Source organism: Fukomys damarensis, unplaced genomic scaffold (genome assembly GCF_012274545.1).
Source record: "Fukomys damarensis isolate Sample0158 unplaced genomic scaffold, DMR_v1.0_HiC HiC_scaffold_12, whole genome shotgun sequence".
NCBI classification, from domain to species: Eukaryota; Metazoa; Chordata; class Mammalia; order Rodentia; family Bathyergidae; genus Fukomys; species Fukomys damarensis.
Window position 1 is genome coordinate 45,794,582 of NW_022900924.1, and position 26,769 is coordinate 45,821,350.

The 26,769-nt window shown below is 39.8% G+C and overlaps 1 protein-coding gene across 4 annotated transcripts in view; it reads left to right on the top strand.

Moving 5' to 3' along the window:
- Atp13a5 (ATPase 13A5) overlaps positions 1–26,769 on the top strand; it is a 102,351-nt gene that overhangs the window by 10,926 nt on the left and 64,656 nt on the right. For all 4 annotated transcript variants that reach the window (XM_010624089.2, XM_033762569.1, XM_033762570.1 and 1 more), the window contains exons 2-9: positions 5,968–6,141; positions 7,253–7,399; positions 7,606–7,676; positions 7,778–7,858; positions 12,607–12,676; positions 15,989–16,123; positions 21,880–21,952; positions 22,849–22,977. In XM_010624089.2, coding sequence (XP_010622391.1) covers positions 5,968–6,141; positions 7,253–7,399; positions 7,606–7,676; positions 7,778–7,858; positions 12,607–12,676; positions 15,989–16,123; positions 21,880–21,952; positions 22,849–22,977 — 880 coding nt within the window. The remainder of the gene's footprint in view (positions 1–5,967; positions 6,142–7,252; positions 7,400–7,605; positions 7,677–7,777; positions 7,859–12,606; positions 12,677–15,988; positions 16,124–21,879; positions 21,953–22,848; positions 22,978–26,769) is intronic.

Below are 26,769 nucleotides of genomic sequence, written 5' to 3' on the forward strand. Positions count from 1 at the left end.
AAATTGTCTGTGTTGGTTTATGCATCAGAGATTCAACTTTTTCTTCTTTTTTAAAAAAATGGCTTTGTAGTATGCCGTTATAAAAATCACAAAATGTATTTATTTTTCTCCTGTTGATAGACTTTTGGATTGTTTCTCGTTTTAGGCTATTATGAATACACATAATCTGAATATTCTTTTATGAATCTTTTGGGGGATATTCACATTCATTTTTCCTGTCTAAAGATCTAAGAATGAAGAAGAGAAGTTAGTCATGTCTTTAATAGTACAGTCTTTCAAGGTATTTATATCAATTCACACTTCCATCAACAATTTACATGAATTCTATCTGTTCCACATCTTTACCACCACTTGATAAATTAAATCTTAATTTTAGATATTCATTGATTGTGTCATTGTGTAGGTTAAGAGTGAGTCATCCAGCATGATTGTGTAAATCATCCAACTTCATTTCTTTTGTAGGATTGCCATGGCTATTGTAAAGTGTTACAATATTACAGTTTTTGTTTTCTCAGTGATGTGATAATGAACAGTTTCTTGGATATTATAACTTATCTTGAAATCCTCTTTTATACAGTGCCTCTTCAAGCCTTTTGCCCATTTTATTGTATTTTTAATTGATCTGTAGCAGAGTTTTATATAATCCAAGAATGAATCCTTTTAAATTTGGTTGTACTTACATACCCATATGTGTATGTATGTATGTATGTATATATATATATATATATATATATATCCATATCTAAATTTATATCTGTAGTTATATATTTATATAGAGATTTATATAGAGATTTATAGTTATATCTCTGTATCTAAAGGTACAGTATATAGGTATATAACATAAATACACACATCCATTTATATACATCTCTTTCTCCAACTTTATCTCTGTGTCTAGCTAATATCTTCTTTATAAAGCCTTTGAATAGAAGTTTTTAATTTCAATGAAGCTAAAAATATTTTTGTCTTTTTGCTTTCTGTTTAAGAAACATTTATCTACTTAGTATACATGAAAAAACTTTCTCCTATATTTCTATCAGATGATTTATTTTTATCAATGTATACATTACCTATTTGTGCTGTCTCAAATGAGGAAAGCTTGTTTTTTTTCCTGGAACCGCTTGTTTTGCTGCACCAGTATTTATTGAGCAAAGCGTCTTTCCCCTCTGGATTGCAGTGGTTCCTTTGCTGCAAGTAATGTGATCATGTTTGGGTTCCTTTCGGGACTGTTTTGTTTTGTTGCCTTTTTCCTTATATTTTGTATTCCTTGATTTGCTAATTACTGTGGCTTTGCAGTAAGTCTAACCTCCGATGTTGTAAGTCTTCCACATTTGTTCGCTAGAGTTATTGTCTTCACTACCCTAGGTGCTTTGCAATATCCATACCTATTTTACAGTCAGCTCTTTCATTACCACAAAGAATGTCTGATGACATGGAAATTTATTGTCCAATTCCCAAACTTAATAGAGTTCTCCATTTACTTATGTCTTTACTGTGCCTTAGCAATGATGTGCAGTTTTCAGTTTAAAGTTTTTTCACAACTTTGTTAGATTTATTATAAGAATTAATTTTTCCTTTGATATTATAAATGTTAATTTATTTTCCGATTGTCTGTTACTAGTATATACAAACACCTTTTCTATACTGATGTAATATCCAGCAACCTTAATGTATTCACTAATTTTTTTTTTTTATTGAGTTTATTGGTACATTTAGGGATACAGTACAGTTACATTCATTGTTGGGATCATGTACCTTTACATGGCAAGTCTTGATTCTCATTTTTTCCCCTTACCTCTGCCCTCCCTTCACCCCCTCCTCCCCTCCCCATCTACAAACACTTTATTTTCATCTTTTCATTCTCTCACATTTTTTTCTTTTCCCTTTTTGTTCTTCCCCTACGTATCACACCTTCCCTACACCTTTAGCTCCTTTCCTCCCATTTCTAAATGTCAGTAATCTTATTAGAATCTTATGCATTGTTGCAGAATATTCACACCAGGGAAACTATTTGGTATTTACACATGTGGGACTTATTCACTAATTTTTAAAATTTGAACATTCTTTTGGATGCTTAAGTGTATATAACATTATTTACACATAAAATTTTGCTTGTTTTAGCTGTGTAAAAATCTTCATCTCAGGGCCAGGCATGGTGGCACATGCCTGTAATCCCAGCACTCAGGAGGCTGAGGCAGGAGGATCACTGTGAGTTTGAGACCAGCCTGGGCTACAAAGTGAGTTCCAGGTCAGTCTCAACTACATAGTGAGACCCTTTCTCAAAAAATAAACTAACAAACAAACAAAAAACCCCAAAAAACAAACAAAAAATCTTCATCTCTTTTTCTGGCCTGATTGGACTGGTTAAGACTTCCAATCCTATACTGATGAATATTAATGGTGATTGCTGACGCTCTTGCTTTGTTTGCGACCTCAGGGAGATATGTTGAATGTTTTATCGGTAAGTGTGGTATGAGCTGAAGGAAGGATATTTCCATCTAGTTGTAGTTCTCTGAGAGTTTTTTTTTTTAAAATCATGTAGTAGTGCTGAATGTTATCTGTCTTTTTTTGGTATCTCATGAACTGATGTTCTGATTTTCTTCCTGAAAAAAGTGCATTGTGTGCCTTTTACTATTCAGAGCATTTACATTTAATGTAGTTTCTACATAGTTGAAATGTATGATGTTGTTCTACGGTTTCCATTTTTACTGCTTGTTCTTCTGTTGCTGTTGTTCATTGGACACTGCATAGTACAGAAACACTTTGTCAGGTTTCCACATTAATGTCCTAGGTTTGTTTCTTTTCAGTGGTACAATCACAGCCCATCTTTTCGGCATTTCATAATTCATTGAGCTATTTATTAGCTATCATCTACTTCTCCCAATTACAGATAATGCTGCACTGAGGGTTTTGTAGTCATCCTTTTCTTGTATATATTATTTCATTAGCGCATACTTTCGAGTGAAGAGTTACTGATTCAAGGGATAGAAATATCCTCATAATTCTTGATACCGTTTGTAGCCTTACTTTCCCTAAAGAATCATCTAATTCAAAAGGTTTTAGCAATGTGAACATATAATGATTTTTGTGGCAGTCTTGCTAATGTTGTGAATTCTTTTTTTAAAAAATTAAGTTACATGGAATTGAAGGGGTACCAGAACTATGATGATCAATGCCATGCAGTGTGTAAATACATAGAAAAGAAAAGGGAACTTGTTAGTGAATATACTATTTCAGCCATAAAGTTGTATTAAAATTTCAAATCATGCTGCTTGTTTTGTACACACTTGGGCTTCGACAATAACACCACATAAATACTCAAAGAATATATATTTGTCACACAGTATGTGAACTGGCATATGTATTATTTGGATCCAATGAAACGATAATTCTCAAATAAAATTAGGGTTTATAGAAGCATAGGGAACATAGAGAGGGAAGGAGAAGATCCAGTTGAAAATACGCTTAAAATCACAGGGAACAAATGTTTCTGAATTGAATTTCAATTTTGCATGAGTGACCTCAAGACAGAGTGACTGCATCACTAAGCTTAATGAATATTTTTTTCTCAGATTAGTGACATTGTTGAGCACTGGTGGACAGGAACTCTCATGATTGTAATTACTTCACAGTACGATCCAAAAGGCATTACTTTATTTGAGCACAACTTCCCTATAAGGAATATACTTCTAGTTGTTCTTGTAGAGGATTAAAATGGGATCCTTTAAAGGTGAAATGGATTACCTGGGGTCACATAGATGAAACAGGCAAGTGCGGTGATTCCAACTTACAGTTTCTGATTCTTAAGCCCATGACCCTCCTACCACATTTAAGGGTTACTTTCAACAAGTGTTATTACAGTCTTTATCTACTGTAGCGTTATTAGGAAAAGTTAATGAAAGTGACACACAGGAAATGAAAACTTTTCCAAAGATGAAGCCAAGAGCTCTGCTGTACCCCAGCATGATCTAAAAGAGCATAAAATTCAACAGGTATCCTCATCAAAAGTGTGATAGAAACTCAATAGCAATTTCTTTCCATGACTTTACAGTTCTGTGATCTAGACATGGGAGTTCAGAGTTAGAAAAAAAGAAAGAAAGAAAACAGTGGAACCCCAAATAAAATCATAAAGCCATTATCCACAGTTAATATCTCTCAGGGACTTCAAATTACACTAAAATTTTAAATTTTGAAACTTGTGAAAAAACAATGTTGTAAACCAGGCATGGTGGCGCATGCCTATAATCCCAGCACTTATGAGGCTGAGGCATGAGGATCGCTGTGAGTTAGAGACCAGTCTGGGCTACACAGTTGAGAGATGAAATGAAAACAACACTGAGATTCCACCTCACCCCACAAAGAATGGCTGCTAAGAAATCAAGCAATAACAAATATTTGCAGGTTGAAAATACGCAAATATGTGGGGAGAAAGGAACGCTTCTCCATTGTTGGTGGGAGTGCAGACTGGTGCAACCACTATGGAAATCAATAAGGAGATGCCTCAAAGAACTGGGACTAGAGGTTCCATTTGACCCAGCCATCCCTCTTCTGGGTATCTTTCCAAAAGAATTAAAAGAATCATACCACAGTGATATATGCACACCAATGTTTATAGTGGCACAGTTTGTAATAGCTAAAACTTGGAAACAGCCCATTTGCCCATCAGTTGGAGATTGGATTTAGAAGATGTGGTTTTTCTATAAAATGGAATACTACTCAGCCATAAAGAATGAGAAATTAGATTCATTTATAGGAAAGTGGATACATATTGAGGATATACTCCTAAGTGAAATAAATAAGTCACGTATGTGTAAACACCAAATAGTTTCTCTGGTGTGCATAAACTATAATAGTACATAAGATCCTAATGAGATAACTGACATTGTGAAATGGGAAGAAAAGGACTGAAGTTGTAGGGAAAGTGGGAAGGGTAGGGGAAAGGTAATAGGAGAAATAAAAAAATAGGAGAAAATGAAAAAATGGAAATAAAATGTTTGTAAATGGGGAGGGGGTGAAGGGAGGGCAGGGACAAGGGGAAAAAATAAGAACCAAGACCTGTCATGTAAAGGTACAAGATCCCAATAATGAATGTGACTGTACTGTATACCTAAAATGTACCAATAAACTCAATGAAGAAAAAAAAAACAACATAGTGAGTTCCAGGTCAGTCTCAACTACATAGTGAGACCCTGTCTCAAAAAACAAAATAAAAACCAAAAAACAGTGTTGTAAAATTTCATTGTAGAAATTAGAAACTGGAAATTAGTTTCAAATAACAAAATCTATTTCCCCCCTAAAATCATACCTTAAGTCTGCTCAACTTATGACAGATATCTACTAAACTACTACAAAAAGTACAAATATTGCAGCATCTTACTCTCAGGGTAAATAAATATGAGATGTGTTTTGAAAGTCTTTCATGTTCATGGATAATCTCTTAATTTTTTTTTTTTTTTATTGAGTTGATAATCTCTTAATTTATACCACACTTGTAGTAAGCAGTGCTTCTATTGATACTTTTAATCATTCACTGTCATGTTTATAAAACAAATCCAAATCTGGAAAAGGCTAGATGTTGTGTGGATCATAGCAGTTATAAATGTATCTTTCAAATGAATAAAATAATATAAACAAATTTTAACATACTTCATACTTTAAAAAGTTTGGTTCAACACATGAAGTACTTTATAAAAATCTGAGGTGACTCCTATGAATGCACAGAAGGAAAAGATCTGCCTGTTGCTTGCCTCTCCTGGTAATGTTTTTCTTTTGCATGCCAAGGGGTTAGAGGAGCTCTTGGGTTATTGTATCAGCTGACACTTGCAAGCAGCCAATCTGACTCTACTATTTGATGACAAATATTCTCCCCAACCATCACTAATGCTTCTAAAATTTGTGTCTTTTGAAACAAAATTATGGGTTTATGTGAAAATGGTAAGATAGAATGATATGTTATTCACCCTCCAGGAGGTGTTCGGCTACAATACCCAGACTCTGCGGAGAGCCATGTGCCTTGTCACGTCTGTGCTGACTGCTGGGGCCCTTCAGCTGGTGTTCTACTGGAGGCCCGAGTGGAGGGTGTGGGCCAACTGCATCCCATGCCCTTTGCAAGAAGCAGACACTGTTTTGCTGAGGACAACGGTGTGTGCCCTTTTGTTATCTGTTTCAAATGCCATGATCACCACAGAGAGACAGGGGCTGCACGCCCTCACTTGTGTGCGGCGCGGTAAAGCTTGCAGAACTAGACCTTGTGGAAGTGGAGAGCTGCATTATGCCGCCAGAGTCGGAGAAGTGTGTGGGGACTGAGGGACACAGGGAGGATGCTTAGCTAACGGGCGTGGACATGCAGCAGGATAAGAGCAGTAACCCCTAAAGCTCTACAGCATGGTGGGATGACTGGCAGGAGACAACCAACTATTTCAGTGCAGCTTGTAGAGAAGATTTGGGATGTTTCCAACACAAAGAAATGATAAACATCAGAAGCGATGAATAGACCAGTTGCTCTACTCTGATCATTACATACCATGTATGTGTATTGAAATGTCACTCTGTACCCCTTACACATACACGATTACTATGTGGCAATTCATAAAAATATATTTTAAAGAAGAAATGAAAAGCTACAATCATGTCTTCCCTACTGTATCTGTGGTCTCCTGCCTGATGAGCCAGAAAAGGAGATGGAAAAACTCTTAATGCAATAAGCAAGCTGTCTCTTTTCAGTCCAGGAATGCAGGGCACTTCCTTCACTTGAAACCGGGAGATTTCTAGCATGTCAAGGTGTTGGGCAGGGCTTCTCACCATTCTATGGGAAGCAGGTGTCAGAGTCACGACTCTTATACTACAATATAGGAATAACCATTCACATTTTCAAAAATACGTATTTGAGAGAGTAGGAAACACTTAAGACAATGAGGTGTTATTAAAAATAGCTAGAAACCATTTTGCAGACATAAAGCTTTCCTACAAAGTATTTTTTCCTTGATGATTCTGTAGCCCAGAGGTTCTCATATTTTTGAGTGAATCAGAATCCTCTGGATTGAAACACAGACTGAGCCCCCACCACCAGAATTTCTAATTCAGTAGGTTTGGGGTGAGGCTGAGAATGTGCACTTCTAGTGAGTTCTAAGACAATGCTGGTGTTCTTGCTTGGGAACCACTCCCTGATCTAACATGTGGTAGGTATCTCGTTCATGGAGCACCTTGTGAAGTAACACTGCACAATTTTATAGGCTGAAATGACTTTTTTTAGGATGAATTTCAAAGATATATGAGGAAGAAAGTGCTCTGCCTCTCCTTATCCACGCTGAAGTTTCCTATGAGCAAGCACTCAGAAGACCCCTTGGTGGCCGACTGCCACTCTGTCATTAACCGAGCCGTAGTGAAACCGGAATTAAAAGTAAGTGATTGTAAGAGTGCCATGTTATTTCAGAGAAAGAATAAAATACGTGGGTGTGCACGGAAGCTCTGAATATAATGCTATCAGGTTGGGAATGACAGCTATTACCAAAGAGGCTGAAAGGTACCTAGACCTACATTGCACAACCCACTTCAATGAACTGTATCTTGTGAATGACACCTGATGGATCCCATTTGTAATTGCAGCTGCGATGCATCCAAGTGCAGAAAATCAGGTACGTGTGGGATCACCTGGAGAAGCGTTTTCAGAAAGTGGGGTAAGTATGACTTTTCTTACCACTACCTGGGGGTATAAGGGAAGAACACCAACTTGTGTGTCTTGGACTGAAGTGTGGCTCCTGTCCCAACCACATCCTAGGTTGCTGGAAGATAGCAACACCTGCTATGACATCCATCATACGTTTGGCTTGGGTCTGAGCACTGAAGAGCAAGAGGTCAGGTAGGATGTACAGTGTCCCTGAGAGTAAACTCTGCTGGTAGGAAAATGAAGTCATCACCCTTGCGTGATTGGCATAATGTTTTATTTCCTCGATAGAGTTACCGTTCATGTGTTGGCTTCAGAGGGAGATTCTGAATTATTCCCCAGAGGGAACTTAGTATGAAGAAAACACAAAAGGGGCAAGACAGTCAAATACAGTTTAATCTTTGCTCCCAGGCTTGTCGAATGGTCTTATTTACTTCTTTCCTTAAAAAAAAAAATCTTGGACCAAACTGTAAATCTCAGCGTTGTAATGCTCCACATCTTCTGAGGTCTGAAGGAATGCACTAAGGTTGCATTTTCAATGAACACACAGCCTCGGAGGTGAGGAAGTAGTCTGCCAGCTGCTCACGTTATTCACCACTATATCTGCAGCACTCAGCACAGCTCCCGATTCATGACAGGAGCTCCACAGATATTTGTATGTCAATGAATAAATGAAGGCATGTGTTGACTAGTTAACTACCTACCTTTAATAGGCCACACACTTTGTGGGGGAACCAGTAATATACAAAGAAACACTATAGTTATTGTCCCAGAGACGGTCACTGATGGGTGGTAGAGGCAAAAATAATGGCACACCCAAGACTGGTGCTTTCAGATACACATGGACTGGGAAATTCTTATCTGACTCAACCACAGTGACAGAGTCCTGCTTCCTTCAACCGTGATCTGAAGTGGCCAATCCCGGGTAACCATTACAAAGCTTCACTGGGGCATAAAAATCTTCATTTCTCAGCTAGCTTTAGGGACATTATCTGTCTAACTTTCTTCTTAGCCAGAGACACCCATTCTCAAGCTAAGAAGAAACCTGCTACAATATTGGTTTGGGACTCTACCCCCCCAACTTCTGAAAATTCTGTAGGAAGAAATGGTGCTTCTAAGAGAAGGAACTCTGTGTCTTTAGCAAGCAAGCACACCGTATTGTTTCACAAAGCAAGCCTAAGAGTTAACTGATTTGCTGTTTTGAAGTTTTTCCTCTTCAAGAACAGTATTAAAAAAAATGAGCCAGCATCTAGACAAGAACAATACTGCAAAATGCCTTTCAAATGGTATCATTGTATAAGATTTCAGAAGTAATGCATAATACATTTACATACAAAAAGTTTTCAAAGTCATTAAAAAAACATTGGCTTGACAGCATTAAGTAAAAGATGTTTAAAGGATTAATCTTAGGCATTTGTGAAATCTCACTGATAGATGTAGATAAAATTTCACAGGAAAGAGCCCACCAGCATAGCTGCCTCACATTTGTCCTTATTTATCAAGTGCTGAGCTTTAATAAACATGGTACATAATTAAATTTAAATTTGGTTCACACAACAAAGAACTTGCCAATCCAATGAGGAAGACAGAGTGTAATTTCCCAAATTTGAAAAATAGAGGCGATAAAGATAATCTTATAAACAGGCATATTTTGTTTTATAGGCATATCTCAATGGTGGGTGAAAAGAAAGTAAGTAAAATGTAGAACATTTTCCCCTTCATTTTTTTAGGGTAAGACTGTAGGATTTTAAAACGAAATCTAAATGTGACTGAAGGGTTGGTTGAATGATAGCTTGCCAATTGCCTAAATGCATTTGAACTTGTTTGTATTAAAAAACACTGTGCAAAACGAGAAATGAAGGAAAGGGATACATGAGAATCATACATGATAAAAAATCTAAATGCAAAGTCTAAATGCAGACTTCCCTGTGGGTTTCCTAGAAGCCAGGTATGAGGGGGAAATGCACAGATCTACGTAATTCTTAGTAGGAGAGTTAATTTTGCCCTGGAAAGATATTTCCAGAAGGCACAAGGAAGAGAGCAAGGAGGTTGTTCCAGGAGGTTCCATGTCCCAATCTTCACTTATCTTGAGCTGAACTCAGCTTTATATCTTAGCATCTCTCCCAGACAGGTTCATAGACACTTCCAATGAATCTTTACTTCAAATGAGTGGGATCCTATAGAAGAGCAAAGCAAGAGAGAAAAAGAAAGCTACTTGATCTTCATCTAGCCAGGCAATCTTCCTATTAGGACAGTTGAGAAGTCGGGCATCCCTTCACCTTTTTCCTTCAGCTGCTCCTGTTGTTTGTTCAGCCTCCTGAGAATAGAAGCACATGTCTCTGGCAGCAGATGAGGCAGGCACCCTTACCGACTAGTGCTCTGGAAGAAGAAAGCGTGGGTGGGTAGAATTTGCTCATTTCTATGGTGAAAATAAGCGCCACTGTTCTGTTGCCCAAGGAGAAGCTGGGCAGAGGTGCTCACCGTGGGCTCAGTGATTCTGCAGGGCCAAACTTAGCCACCAACTTCGGCCATGCCACCGAGGAAAAAGGCATGCTTGTCAGTGCCGGAGGAAAAGCACCCAGGTGACAGGCAAAGAGGGCACATATGCCACCAATGCACAGCTCCATGGCAGAAGCTGTCCATGAGAAAAGAGAACATCAGAAGAGTAAGAAGCAAACTGGAGGTGAGAGAAGGGGTTGCAACCACCGTGAACCGCTGCCTCCGTACTCCTCAGGTCTCAGGGAAACAAAATTCAGAAGAGAAATCATGTTTACCTGCCATGCTCTCTGTGCCCTTTGAAAGCTACACTCCTAGAAAACAGAGAGGTACGAGGTTTAGGGACTTGGGAAGTCACACTACAACACAGCTGTTTACTCTCTTCTCTTAACACCATCAAACTTCACTATCTCCATGGGGTGGAGTCAGAAGATCTTGGTGTCAGTTCTCTCTACACTTTGCAAGCAGTAACTAGTTGGAAAAGCTTGGCATGGAAGGCAGGCGACCTCGGGCTTAGCTCTCTGGTCTACCTCAGGGCCACCCAAGACCCCTTATGGAGATTCTCCTCACTGGGACTGGCTGCAGGGGGCTTATGGAGTACAATCATAGAGACCATGGCAGGAAGCCTGAATCCATCTCTTTATAGCTCTGAATCATTGGATAGTTACTTAATTTATCTGAACTTCAATTTTGCTTTCTTTTTTTTAAATTAAGTTTATTGGTACATTTTAGGTATCCAATATGATGACATTCATCACTGGGAATTTGTATCTTTACATTATGCATCTTAGTTCTAAATTTTTTCCCCCATTCTGCCCTCCCTTCAACCCCTCTACCCCTCCCTATGGACAAAGGCTTTGTTTTCATTTTTTCCTTTTCTTGTATATTTTTAATTTCCCTTCTCTCCTTTCCCCTACTCCTTCCACTTCTTCTTCCCCTTTACAACTTTCATTCTAATTTCACATCATCTAGTATAAATTTTGATTCTTAGTTATACTTTTAGTTTCTCACACCAGAGAAACTATTCTGTATTTACATGTGTGTCCTATTTATTTCACTTGAGTATGGACTCAATGTGCATCCACTTAGCTATAAATAACTAGTTTCTCATTCTTTATGGCTGAATAGTACTCCATTTTATTAAAAAAAGCATATCTTCATTGTCCAGTCTCCAGTTTGATGGGCAGTTGGGCTGTTTCCAAGTTTTAGCTATTACAAACTGTGCCACTATAAATATGGGTGAGCATATATCACTGTGGTATGATTCTCTTAATTCTTTTGGTAAGATACTCAGCAGGGGAATAGCTGGGTCAAATGGAACCTCTAATTCTAGCTTTGTGAGGTATCTCCATGTTGATTTCCACAGTGGTTGCACCAGTCTGCACTCCCACCAACATTGGAGAAGGGTTCCTATCTCCCCACAACCCCACCAGCATTTGTTATTGGTTGATTTCTTGATAGCAGCCATTCTTTCTGGGGTGAGGAGGAATCTGTCTGCATGTCTCAAATGACCAGGGTGCCTTTCTCCTCACAGTCTCTTTAATTTCCTTTACAATGGGGGATAATAGAAAACCTCAGAGCATAATAAAATGATTAAAGAAGTGACTGCACATAAAAGGCTGCATGCAGTTTTGGACCCTGCTTAAAACTTATGCTGTTGCGATTACCAGTAGCTTTGAGCCTCTGAGACTGAACACCCACCCATGCTAGGCAAGTTTCTCCACTGGCAAAATGGAGAAATGAAGCTTTTCTTGGGACTACTGTGAGGATCAAATGACACTTGCAAGAATGGAATAAATTGTACATTATGGTACAACTTCGAAGGCTTCTTTTTGTAACATATATATGAGTATACCTTGTATGCAATGTGTACAGTGACAGATGGGGACCATATGTCCGGTTTCAGAACCTCTGCCCCTTCATTCAGCTCATGTGCTAAGGGCCTGACCTAGATGCTGGAGATATGGAGGCAAAACAGGCATGATCCATAGCATTGAGGGTGGTCTACACGCTGGACAAGTCTAGGGGCGTCTTCATATCTGTGTCTTTTTTACCTGCCCTTAAAATGTAATCACTTTTAAGAATAACTCAAAATGTCCTGATAACTTCGTTTGGATGCTTTGAGTTGTACCAAAGACATTTTAGACTAATGTCTACTTTCATTATCTTTTATTAGTATGGTTTATAGTACATAATGTTTGCATTCCTTGTGGGGAGTCAGTACAGGTACGCGATGCATCTGATGACTAAGAAACGACTTCCTTCCTCATGCAGACTTTCATTTCAAAAATGTACCAGTTGGTTTGTGTTTCAAAAGTACCCGCACACTATATTTTGTTTACTTGAGGCTACAATGTCTCTAAAGAGTAGAAGTGGCTTGTGGCCTGCCTGGTGGTCACTAGCTGGGGCTGTAGGGGTGACACTCACTGCTGATTAATGTTCTACAGGAGACTTGTGTGTGGGCCCAATGCCATCGAGGTTGAAATCCAACCCATATGGAAACTGCTTGTTAAACAGGTAACTGGCCATTTTCTTTGCCCTTTGGAAAAAAAATAATTTTCTTCCTTTACTTTTAATTTCCTAGTACTTGGAGGAAATGTAAGTAGCACGTAAATACTTTAATGTGAATGAAATCTGCTTTTGGCTCCTTTTTGTTACTGGTACCTTGACTTTTCATTTTTTCCCGTCTATTAAGGTTTCCTTTTCTCTGATGGTCCTTTTCAGTAACCACTTATTTGAAGTTCAAATCCACTTTAAAATCAATTTGAGGGTCTTAGTTACTGACCTCTTCACTGGGACAAAATACCCTGCACTCACGACTTAAAGAGGGAGAGGTTTATTCCGGTTCACAGTTTCTAGAGGTGTCACTTCGTGGTGAGCTGGTTTCAAGGCAGTCCGGCAAGGTAGCGGGGCACAGAGACTTGGGAGCACAGAGTGAGGGAGGGGGAAGGGGGGCGACAGACCTTCTTGGGCTGTGCCCCTGTCTGAAAGCCACCTCCTCCGACCAGGCTGTACTCCCAGTATCAAATTTAGTTCTCAATTCGTCTGGGGAACTAATCCAAGGAAGATATCACACCCCATGACCCAGTCACCTCCCCAAAGCCCACCATGGTCACAGGAGGCTTCAGTGGGATGTCTGTAGAAACCATGAGAGTGAGAGATACGTTTCTGTTTTAGAATCTCCTGTTCGCTTTTTTTTTTTTTTTTGGTTTTGATGATGGTGCTAAATGGGATGTCTTAGCTTCAGCTACTATGACAAAATAGCATAGAATGGGTGACTTCAAAGAAAAACCCTTCATTTCTCACAGTTTTGGAAACTGGAACATGCAGGTTTAAGGTGTCTGCAGGGTCAGTTCCTGGTGAGAGCTTTTGCTAGCTTCAGACCACCAAATTCCCATGGTGTCTTTTCATGGAAAGAGGCAGGTCTGGTCTCTTCCTCTTCCCGCAAGGATCATCATGGGGACCCTGCGCTTATGATTTCACATAATCCCAATGACCTCCTAAAGGCCCTCCCTCCAAATATTATCACACTGGAGAGCAAGGCTTCAACCTATGAACCGGGAGGGGCACATTGTTAGTACTCCTATGACTTTGGAGGATTTGAAATATTACTATTTTGGTCTTTTTCAAATAGCTCTATTGTTTCCATTTTCTTAGTTGTTTTTTAAAAATCATATCTTTGTATGTGCTTTGATATTATTTTTGTATCCTTATTTTAAGTAGGACATTTTCTCTCCTCCCCTCCCCTCTTTCTCCCTGGTCCTGATATCTTCTTTGATGCCTCTGTGTTCACCGCCAGCTGGTCCCCGTGGGGTCCCTGGTTCAGAATCAGGTCTGTATTGGAGGTGTGAATACCCTTCTCCACTTTTCAGATGGAGGCCTTGTGCCAAATTGGGCCTTGGCCAGTCCATTTTTACACCACAGCTCTGTTTTCTCCCATTCTACCCTTAGCTCATGAGCCATCTCTGGATGCAGAATTTCCAAGTCTCCATGGTGGGAAGGAAGTCCACTGCCACCTCTGCTTATTTCCATATGCCTAGTTTCTGTCTCCCATCCCTTGTGGATCACATTTTGTCTCTGTTACCCTGGAATTGAGCTCCTACCTGCCACTGTCTAGCAGTTGCTTAGAAGTCACTGGGCAGGTCATTTTAGTCCCCATCAAATACTACCTATTTTTAGTCTAATCTGTGAGGATGATCATTTTGTTTTGGAGCATGGTTAAATCATTTTAATATAAAAATTGTTGTACTCTCGTGTTCTGTCTAGAGCAAAAACATTTTTTTTTTTGTACCAGGAATTGAACTTCAGACCTTGTGCTGTGAGGCAGGCAGTAGAACCACTGAGCTAAATCCCTGGCTCCAAAAACAAGTTTTTTTTAACTTCACTTTTTAGAGTAGTTTTAGGTTCCAAGCAAAATGGAGCAGAAGGTACAGAAGTTTTCTAGATACCAAGGTCCACCCCAATATACCTACAGCTTCCCCAACTATCCTAAAGAGGCAGCTTTTTTAGACTTCATATTCAAGTACACGGTCAAACTGCTAAAGATTTTCATAGGTGTGATTTTGATCTATTTTGAAAGTAGCGTTAGTGTTTTCTATCACCCATGTGTTATATCTTCAGAAGAAAAAAAGCTAATATAAGTCCTTCTTCACATTTGGTTTCTAAAGAATATTGGATAAGAAGGCAATTAATTATGATGTTGCTGTTTCTTCTACAGAAAGAGTTTAACCAAATTTCTACTAGATTTCTATAAACACAAAATCATGTTACCATTACTGAACAATCTACAATTAGAGAGTTTGATGCCAAGAAAACCCAAGATCTGTAATTTGTTTTTAAACTTTTTAAACTTACAAAATATATCCACAGGTTCAAGAAACTCTTAAGATAACAGCCAATTAAACTATTTACCAGATGTCATTTGCTTTGGGGACTAAAGTAAAATTGTATTTGCTATATTAAAAAGAATCATTTGTTTTAGCTAACATTTCATCTCATTTACAAAAATAAAAGTCATCCCCCCAAGAAAAGAATCTTTGCTCTATTGCAATCTGCCCCTTCATTTTCATTCTGGCTGTACCTCACATGACCTTTCTCTAGTTCTTCATATTTGTCTTCTCTGCGATAATTATCAGGAGTGGACCACTAACTAAGACTGACATGGAGAGCTGAGGGAATGAAACATTGAAAGTATTACTAAGAAACTGGAGATGTACACCTGGTTGGCCAGCTCTGGGTCTTAGTAACATTGCCTGCCTGTGACTGTCCCATAGCCTTGGGCAGAACATTGCTTCTAAGGATCATCTTTGTTCAAGGAACCAGATGATCCCCAGACAATTTTGCTATGTCTGTGACTTTAAAGAATATGTCACTTCAAAGTGACCTGGATAAGAGTAGAATCTTTCATTTCTCTTATACAACTTGACTAAATCTGCAGCATAGGATTACATGAAGTAATGTAATAAAACAGTTCAAAGATCAAAGCTCATTTTAAAAAGAAACTGAATCATGTTTCTCCTCCATGATAGACAAATCTGTTTAGAAAGCTAAACCATTGGATTTTGGTACTGATAAAATACTTTTGACAAGTCAAAATATGTAAGAATTGTCGATTTGTAGCCATGGCTCAGAGTAGTAAAAATAATTATGTCTCCTTCATGTTATAGTCTATATGCCTGACATTGTCTCTGTTCAAATGAATGGAGTTCTAAGTACATTCTTCAATATTTAAGGTTATTGTATATTAAAAATGGGAAAAATTCTTTAAATCATACCAGATTGCTACTAAAGTCTATATAAGTGACTCAAGTGCTATTTTTGTACCTGCAGGTTTTAAATCCGTTCTATGTATTCCAAGCCTTCACCCTAACTCTGTGGCTGTCCCAGGGCTACATAGAGTACTCTGTGGCCATCATCATTTTGACCATTATCTCCATTGTCTTAAGTGTGTATGATTTGCGACAGGTAAGAGACCAAAGCATAGTTGGGTCCTGTTTAGCTTCCAGATAAAGAAACAAATCTTTGGAACTTTCAGAGAGAGAGAGCAAGGAGTTGCTTTGTCAAACACGAGCTGTAACAAAAGAATAAGCAAAGACTTGCGAAATGTAGCATTTCAGCAAGAGGACCGACAGAGGCAGCATTGAATAGGGTGCGTAAAAAGACTCTGAGGTTGTGAGAATGACTCTGAGTATGGTGAGAATTCTGTGATGGGTCAGTGATGTTGGCTGTGGTTTTAGGGAAAAGGGAAGCAGGGGCATCTCTGCCATGCATATTAATCAGACCCATGTCCCTCAGAGTGACTGACAGCCTGTGCCTCTACTTAAATACTGTATTGTTTTCTACATCTCCCATCTGAATATTTATGAAAATTTAAGTCTTTTCCTTAAGATTCCTTTATGATTTCTGTTTTTTTCATTTGGAAGATGTACCTTCATTCAGAAGGCAGACAAACCCCAAAGAAATGAGTTTGAAGAAGGTGTATAGAATAAATTCAGTTTGATTCTCAACTTGGTGTGGGACAGTGCGTCAGCACAAGAATTACTTGAAGTTTCTGGGCTTCTGACCTATTAAGTAAAAGTATCTAGGTAATAAGAGAAACCTACAGTTTTAACAGATTCATAGCAGGTGATTGTTAGGCATTCCAAAGGCTTAAAAATGTTTGTTATAGGGAAATCTGCAGAAATATCAATTCAAACACCAGGATTGTAAATATATGTATTTGTTTACTTGTTTATCAATGTCATCATCAGTTGCACATGTTTTTTTCACTTTTTTACTCTATCAGGTGCATGTATGATACATATGTATATGGAGATTTATATACTTATTAAGTTTTAAATTAAAAGTGAACTTTACTATGTGTGTTAATTAGGACACTTTACTTTGACTTTACTATATCTATATATAAAATGGCAATAGACCAACTATATAAATCGTAGCATACATTTCATGATGTATCATAAATTATTCAACCATTCTTTTATTTATTGGAGGTAATATTATTTTCTTCTTGTTTTCCAACCACAAATAATGTTGAATTAAACATAACTACAGTATAGGTATATGCTTGCATATTAGTATTTGCATTTTTTAGTCTAGCAACCAAAAGCCAGGCTGCTGGATAAAAGGATAGATATAATTTGAATTTTAATAGATGCTGCCATATAATTTTCTCCCAGTGAAATAATTCCTTCTGTCAGTAACACACAAGAGTATAATTTCCTCAGCTCCCTAGTGGCATTTGGTGTTATATAGTATTGATATTTAAAAGTTTTTACTTTAGAAGGTTTTTAAAAAAATTGTGTTTTAATGTGTACTTCTTTAATTACTAGTGAACACTGACTTATTTTCATTTGAGTTTAAAAATTTTCTTTTATACTACTAGGCTTTTTATGTATACTATATATGTGAAAAGTTTTATTTTTAGTCTATCTTTTTCCTCTTGATTCTTTTACTGTACATTAACAGTTATGTACAGTTAATTATGTTTCTCTTTTCCGTTATAGTTTCTGGCTTTCCTGTTTTGTATAAAAAGGTGCCCCTTCCAAACTTAGGTGATTTCAGGTTTTTCCAGTTGTAATTTGCTTAATTTCTATTATAAAATCCTTAATGGAATTTAGACATTCAAGTTCTGCATCTTAACCGAATCCCTAAATTCCTTTGCCAAAAATAACGATCAACGTGGGAACTTCGGACTCGGAGACTGTACTGGAAAGGATTTCTTTCAGAGAAAGAAAAGGAACGAGAAGAGACACTAATCTCATTAGCAGCTGGTATTTGTTTTAAAAGGTGATCTGACCCAGCCCATAAGGCTTCCATACAAAACGTGCCCGTTTCCTGAAACTTTATCTTTGCTGCTTAACACTTCCACAATGCGGGCATAATTTGTATGTCTTGCTGCTGGGTGGCTTGAACCACCATTGGCACATGCATAATTGTACCGTGCACGATTGTCCCTCTTCTACTACCAAAGGTAGAAGCTGCCTGATGGGACAGTCATGCATGTACCTTGGTGGTACAAACCAGCAGCATCATGTTAAATCACAAGTCCCCCAAATCAATACCTGCTCAGTACTTTACGCTGTACAACAGAACCCCACATCTTCAGTGTATGTGTTTGTACAGGCATGACAGCTTGTAAAATGAAACACATGCAATTGTTGTATCCTTCTTCAATCTGAGAAGGAAGGACAGGGAACGTCAGGGTGGTGAATCGACTTGCTCTCATACCGCCTAACAGTGACCATAGACCTGAGTCCCAGGTTTCCTGATTCCAAGTCAAGTCCTTCTCATGGTTACCTTGAGCACATATTCAGAGTGACCAGGGACCTGGTTGGGATAGTAAGACTTGGGGGAAGGAAGTTGGCAGGAGGGAAAGAAGGGACACCTGTTTCCACCCGCAAATCATTTTATAGAGATCTGGGTACAATGGCACATACCTGCAAGCACAACTACTGGGGAGGCTTGGGCAGTAGGATCACAAATTCAAAGCTAGCCAGAGAAGCCGCTTCAGACTCTATTTCAAAGTAAAATTTAAAAAGGCTGGACGTGCATCTAAGCACTCAATGAACACTTACCTAGCATGTGCAAAGCTCTGAGTTTAATCCTCAGTACTGAAAAAATTTTCTATGGAGCCATATTGAAATTCATCAGTCCGTGGAATTAAAGACTTAGCTAAACAAACACAGGCTTTTAAAAAATCATAATAGAGGAAATGTTTGCAGAACAAACCATCCTGTACTCACTCTAGCAGCAAATCATGCCGGATGAGTTCAACTCACCTAAGCCACTCACATGCTTGCTGCCTCCCTCAAGAGCCTGCCGTGGCTCTCAAGTGTGCCTACACTATTTGCAGACTCTGTGCCTGAGTCTACCACGGTGGCTGTTAGAGCCGGCATCTGGCGTCTCTGGTCCACAGTGTTTTGCCTTCACTCAGGACTGCACTGTGCTCAAGAGGCACCTGAGTAAATGCTCTCATTACTCATCTCTGGAGAAAATCCATCCACAGCAGACCCAAGGACACCAAGCAAGAGATGCTGCATAATAACATATGCAAGTTAATCTTGGAAACCGATCCTGGTCCCGCTAGAGAGGGACTGGAGAAACCAGAGGGGGCCTAATGAATATCAGGCAACGAGCTTTGCAGTCATGGCAAGCATCACAGCACTTGCCTGTTCCTGGCTGGTCGGTTGCCATAGAAACCTGCGCTTGTAGCATTTCTGAGTACATCAGCTCCAAGAGGACACTTACATTATCCTACTCCAGTATTGTTGGGAGAAGCAGAATAACTCAGTTCTATTAAGTGCATATTTGCTGAGGGCCTACTGTGTGATAGACTCTGGAGGATGCGCGGATGAATACCTAGACCCTTTCTTCTACGAACCCCTCCGCCTCACCCGACCAAAGCTCTAATGGAACGTGGTCAGTTCAGCAGCCCAGGTGGAGACACAAGGGACAGAACAAGGCTTTCTTCTTGAGGAAGGTGAGGACTGTGGGGTGGAGGTGATCCTGAAGCCGGACTTCGTGTGAAGGATTAGTAGAAACAGTCTGCTAGGAGAAAGCCGGGCTGAACATTCCAGGGAATAGACTGAGTGAAGGCATGGGCGCATCGGCAGGTTACACGGAATGCTAAGTCTGATAAACAAATCCAGCTCCACAACATAATGAGGTCTGAGAATCACTGTCAAGCGTTATTAACTCATGCTTCCGCACTTCCAAATGGGTGGATTATCATCCTCTTCAGTTAGGCTGAAGTTATCACGGCAGAGACGAAAAGTGTTCGCTGAGCGAGAAAATAAAGCAGGGAGGATGTTTATTCTATAAAGAAAAATGATGTTTTCAACACCGCAAGAATATACTCATCAACAGAAAATGCTTTTGAGTCAGATGAGCCTCGGTCTGATTGTAATCTTAATAAGTAAACGATGTAGGAAAGTCACTGCAACATTTCCCACCCTGGGTGTACATCAGTGCTTTTGCTTTTGGTTTTTTATATATTTGTTAGAGAGACAACATTATCATAAACCCTTGTTGAAGATGCAAAAAATATGAGCAGTTTTGTTCCAAGTGCCTATAACAGTGCTTAGCATGTGATAGTCGTGCAACGTTTTCCAACTATTGTAAAAAAGTAATAGTTTGAGGCATTTAACATGCCTTGTGTATTTCTTCTGTGAAGTCTCAAAGGTTTCTGATAAGGCTCTGATATGTAAGATAAATCAGTACGATATAATTCTAGAGGTTGAAGGTGATTTAGAATTGATTCAATTCAGTGTTATCTATCTGTGTACAGAGAAAAAAACCAGCTTGTAAGATGTGATTTCTTACATACTGCAGTTGGCTGGTTAGTGGGTAGGACAAACCTAGAACTCAGGAATTGGGACTGACTCTAGAGTTCTTGCTACAGAACCATGGCTGATGGTCTCACTGTTACCCATCATTTAAATGCATGACCAAACAACCAAACCTCTGCAACACATTTTAGGGCACTGAATTTCTACCCAGCAGTAATGTTACTTCTTCCACTCAACTGATACTAATTGACAAAGTTTAATTTTTCATGGAAAACTGAAGGGAATAATAATTTTTTTCCATATAAAGGTTAACACGGAGTTCATTATGTTCTCTCAATGAGAAAGTTGCATAATTGTCTGTAATGCTTGTCTCAGCCTGGTGACATTTGTGACATTAAAACTCATCAAACAGAACAGGTCAAAATAATTTAATATGTAAAAGAAAAAGAAGCTTTATATTTGGTCTAGGTTAAGCTGCACTTGAGTACTGCTGATGGTGTTCTAACCCTCTTCTACTTAGGGTTGTCCAAGTCACTACATCCAAACACAAAGGGGTGGTGTTGTCCCCAAAGACTCAGCCCCAGTGTCTCTCTGGCTGACGGCACCCCAAGTCAGGACAGAGAAGTCTGTGGGTAAAATCCCTCTCTCCTCTGCTTACTGGGTGCTGGGTTGTCCTGGAAGATAGTGCGTCCACATCTCCTGCCCCCTCCACCGCCCCCTTTTTATCAGCCTTATTTCAGTAAATTCTACCTTAAGCAAACCTTCCCGGCAGATCTATGATCACAAGCATTTTTCTATCAGCAAAATTTCTGAATAGTCACCGGTACTCATGGGCTCTCAGCACAGCTCTAAGTTCCAAAGAAAGGATTTTATATGAATTAATTAACTTAATATAGCCCTATAAAATATAAACTTATCATTATCCTTTTCAGATGACAAAGAGGAGTTAAGCAAACCAAACAACCTAAGAGTGGTAGCTCTAGGATTCAAGACAGCAGCAAGGCTCCAGCCTGCAAATTCATGCAACGTGCAAATGTCCCATTGGTAACACAGGAGATGGCTGTGTCCCGTGCAAAGAAAACACAAATGAAACAGCCGCAGGATCTTAGTGACGGAAAGCCATGCATGAATCAACTTAGCTTGGTTATTTTGCACACAGGGACATAGACGCCTTCTGGCCATGACGGTGTACTCCTTTGCCCTGGGAGTGGAATAACATCCATCTCAGGGACACAATTGCTTCTGCAAGTGCTGAGCCAATTAGCTAGGGGTTGAGGCAAGTAAGCTGGAGTATCAAAAGCAAGAGTGTTTGGGTCCCTTGCCCCGAGCTGTCTGGCTGTGGCAGCAGGTGTGGCATGTACTATGCTGAGACCACATGGTTTTTAGGGTGTGGCCTACCCTATAATTGAAGCCTTGACTTTACCTTGGCAGCAATCCGTTAAGCTGCACAAGCTTGTGGAAGATCACAACAAAGTCCAGGTTACCATCATGGTAAAGGACAAAGGTAAGTGATACGTTCTGCCTCTTCAACACCCTACCATTTCTGAGTGGAATCCTTCTAGTTTGTTCTTATTAGTCTCAGAGACACAGTCTTTTCTCATTGAACCCAGGACTCAGAGTAGCATGAGACAATTATGGCACCTGAGACACGAAATGAAAGGAGTTGAGGCTATGAAAATGCTGCTCCTGCTTCTGTAAGCCCTGGGAGCCACTGCCTCTGTCGCCTTTGTCCCCCGGGCCCCTTGCGTGCCTCTGTGTTGGCCCAGCCCATGGAGCCATTGCTACCCAATGTCTGCTTTAGTTCAGATTCCCTCTGCTCTCCATAGTTCATTTACTTGAATATTAGAGAAAATTTTGCTCAACTAACTAATTCAAAAGCTCTGCAGCTAGAATGTAGGCCCAACAGGGACTTTTAGAAGCTGGCTGACACTTGGCATTGGCTGTCAGCCAGCCTGGAATGGAGTGGCAACTGACTTTTTCAAGACATGCAAAGCTGCACTGCAGCACAGCAGATAACACAGCAGATGACAGCTTGCATGAGGGCCCAGACCACTGAGGCAATGGTGCCTGGGGATCGGGCACGGGGAAAGAGCAAACAGCAACCAGGGGCGCTTCTCCTCCCACCAGTGCCCTTGAGTATTCACTGTGGGTAGAGCACAGACCAGGTAACAGTCTTGAAAGAGAATTTTGTGGCTGAGCTAATCCTTTGCTGTGTTCCAGGAACCTATTCCCTATTCCTGGTTTTCTTAGAATTTTCAGATGGGTGGAGATGGGTTTGAGCAGGGGGAAACAGGTAGGGCAGCTCTTCACCAACAGGTCACTAAGTGTCCTTAGTCACCTTAGCTCTTACGTAAAAACAGGGAGAAAGCTGCTAGTCATGGAAATTTTGCTATTACCTAGGTTTGCAGGAGCTGGAATCCCGCCTCTTGGTTCCCGGAGATATTCTTATTCTTCCAGGAAAATTGTCCCTGCCATGTGATGCTGTTCTGATTGACGGGAGCTGTGTGGTGAACGAAGGCATGCTCACAGGTAAGCAGTTGTCACGGCGCTTCCTCTTGCATGTCCAGTATCTAAGCGACAGGCTAGCAAGTCACACCGGCATACACTTACTGGCCCAGCACCAGGCCCCCTGCTAAGATATTGAGAGCTGGGTGAGAGAGACCCATCCAGCCTTTCCATTGACATAGAGACGCGATATGCATGAACAGGACGTGTGCAATAGTAGGGTAATTAAGACACAATACACACAAAACTATAAGAAACTTTTAATACCGTATGTGACTAATCATCCAACATGTGGGGTGAGTAGAGTGGAATGGGCCAGAACTGGCAAACAGATTGCAACAATCTTTTCATAAATAAGAGAGCTGTTTATACTCATATCCAAACAAAGTACAACCTAAAAAAGCTAGTGATTCCCATCATTGGAAGAGCGTGGGGATTTTATTCAGACCTGTATTTCACGGATAGAAAACTACCAAGCTCTAGGTTTCACTAAGAAGTTTGTGTTGAACATTAGGGCATAGACTGTAACAGCTCAGGTCTCCTTTGAATTTGTATCTGCAGTTGTTCTTGCTGTGCAGAAAACCGGTCTTCCAGTTAAAGTTAGAACGGTCTTAGTTTTCATTTGGAGTTTGTAAAGTCTCATTGTGTTTATGTGAGGCACTATTTATAAAGTGTTCTTTAGGCACAGAAACCCCACAAAGCACAGCACATTGTAATAAAAGAGACTACACGGCAACACAGAGATTAAAAACTGTTTGTCTTTTGTGCTTACAGATTGTTGAGTTTTTCAATTTTCAAATGGTATGAAGTCAGGGAGAGAGAGTATACACAAAGCTTTAGCACAACCTAAATGTAACGAAAGTTCATTATCTATTCCTGAATTGTTCCGCATAAGCAGATTTCACATTAAAAATGGGTCTGCTTAATTTAAAATCGAGACAAGAAAATGTAGTAAACATAAATATGTTTAGTATAATTACAGAATATCCCTTTAGTGTGTTGAGATCTAACTGCCTTATAATGACGGTGACGAGGATTTGCATACTGATCATATCTTTTATCCAGAATGTTGCCATGGTACCAATGTGCCAGCCTCCAGCTTGAGAAAAACTGTCCTTCTCAGTCACATGCAGCAACTGTCTGCTGTCCCCCACAGCCTGCTGGTACAGAATGGCTTCTCTTGCTGGCAGCAGAGCGCACAGAAGCAGTGGGAAAACAGGAACAGGAAAGGCAAAAAGGCTTAAGCCCTCAGTCTGCTCCTTTTCCTCTCTTTGACTGGGGTCAACGTATGGTACCTTCCCTGATTCTTAGGAAACCTCAGAGTCCCAAAGAATCAGTAATGGTAAATAATGCTGCCTTTCAACAAATGTACAAAAGCGACCTAAAATGATCTTAAGTGATAAGTGGCTTTTCCTGATGTCCATTTCTGGAACAATTAAAGTCACTAGTACTAAACTAAGATCTGTGTGACCGGAGTAAAGTGTGGAAATGGACACATGAAATAGAATATGTACATATATATATATATATATATTTCTTTAAAAAATCTAATTCCCCTCATGCTTTAAATACTTTATTGCATTGCCTACATAGATCCTTCTATTAATGTACATAATACTGGTGCAAAGGATTATGGCTGAAAAAAAATCAAAGATTAGGGTTAGATTTCTGAAACTACAAATGTATTCCTGAGTTATTTATTCCCAAATATGATTCCAGATCTATTTTTTCTAGGTGCAAAATAGTCCTTTGCATCTACAGAAATTCTTATTTATGTAAGAATAAAAATAGTGAATACTCCTAGCACCTCTGCAGCAACTTCTGTTTTATAAATAACCTTTACTTCTGACTTCACCATGGCACAAAGCTAATTAGAGTAAGAACTATTCTAATACCAATTTATACACGAGGAAACTGCAGTGAGAAGCGATCCCAGCTGCGCAGCAGGTGAATGAGCATCAGAAGCGGAGATGGCGTTTGTTCCAGGACACAAGAGTGAAGAGGATTCCAAGGGTACAGAGGCTGCCTTCACCACTGGGGCCTCCTCAAGTTTCCCACTGTACTGGGCCCTCCCCGCAGCCCCAGCTATTGATCGCAGGTCCATCCCATTGGCACAAACACCTACACAGGAGGCTCAGGTCTATCTTATAACGACATGGAGTTTTTGTTTTAGTTCCAAATTTTCCCATTCTGGAAAATGTCCAATGGGAATACCTGGGGTTAGCCAGACAGTCCTCCTGCCGTGCTGGCCGTCTTCCCCGTGCTTGTTCCCTAGCCTAGGTTGTATAGGGCATGGAGAAGGGGAAGGTGCTTCTGGGCGTCTCCCCTTTTAGGTGTTCCTGCTCTACCCTAATCGTCTGAGCCCTACCCACTTTCAAAGACCCAGATATTTTAATCCGTGTTTCCAAAGTCTGATTATATGCCCCCCGAATCCTACTGAGATGCAGGCCCCTTTTCTTAGGGACACACAACAAGTAAATCTCCTCTGAATTGTCTTCCAACTCCATTCCGGGGTCTTAGTTTAGGTAGAGATGCAGTAGAGGGAAGGCATTACCCTTAAGTCATCCCTGGAATCCATGGTCTAATTTATGAAAGACTTTTAAAACTCAAAAGCTAGTCGTCAACTCCCCTGTTCCTTTGTTCTGCCTCCTTTCCTCAGACAATTATCCTATTCAAGATCTTGAGCCACTCAAAGGGCAGAAGTCAAGAAGCAACAGTGACTGTCATGTGGGGAAGAATCTATTAATATTATACAATTTCTTCTTGGCCCAGTAGCTACTTTTTCTTAGTTTTCTTATGACTTCAGCTTTGTACTCACATTTTACACATTATTTATGCAATCTGCATTTTTTTCTTTTTTCTTTTTTTTTAACTTAGAGCCAGTATTCCTTTTATTTGACAAACATTTGGAACTATCTGATGATGCTGACTGTTTTTTTCTTTTTGGTACTGGGGATCAAACTGGGGTCCTGGTGTACTCCTGGTAAGGTGTGCAAATCTGAGACACAGAGAGGGTAAATAATTTGCTTACCATCAGGCAACGTAAGCATGGTGCAGCTGAGCTCTGGATTCATTAGCTTGTGCACTTGCTCATTTCACAGATGTTTATTAGCAGGCACCGAGGGTGGATACAGTGATGCACAGGGCAGATGAGACTTTAGCTTCATGGAACTGACATTCTAGTGGAGGGAATGGAAAATACACAAATTGAGAATGAATGGGCATAGTAGTACATAAATGACACAAATCACCAACAATTATGCTTTGTGAAGAAAATAAATCACCGAAACCTAGGCATTTTGTCCTCAGAGCCTATACTTATAATCAGTGCTTCTCTCCTAAGGGTTGGTGGGGAGAGGGTTGGCATTCACTCTGTCACAGTTCCCACCCCTCCTTCTACTCATGAAAGCTTTTATTTGTCTGAGTGTGTGAGGGCCCTGAGCTGGACACATAGGAACCGCCCGCAATGGCTAATTCACACTGATGTCCTGCTGGAGTAGCTGGCATCAGATCTTCTTTTACTCTTTTCTTCTTGTGCCGCTTTCTCTCATCTCTCTTTCTTTGACTTATTCCTCAATTTATTTGATAAAGGTTCAGGAACGCCTACTCTGTGCCAGGCACTGCGTTGTGTGTTGGGAATCATATGGAGATAAATCCTTTACAGTCCCAGAAATGTAAATACACAGGACGTGACATTTCAACACAGTTACCATGCAGAGGCACTCAGCTCCCTCAGGGATGGGAAGGTTCCAGGAGAGAGCCCTCCAGCGGACTGTGAATGATGACAGTACTCCTTTCTAAACCAGCCCAGGCTCC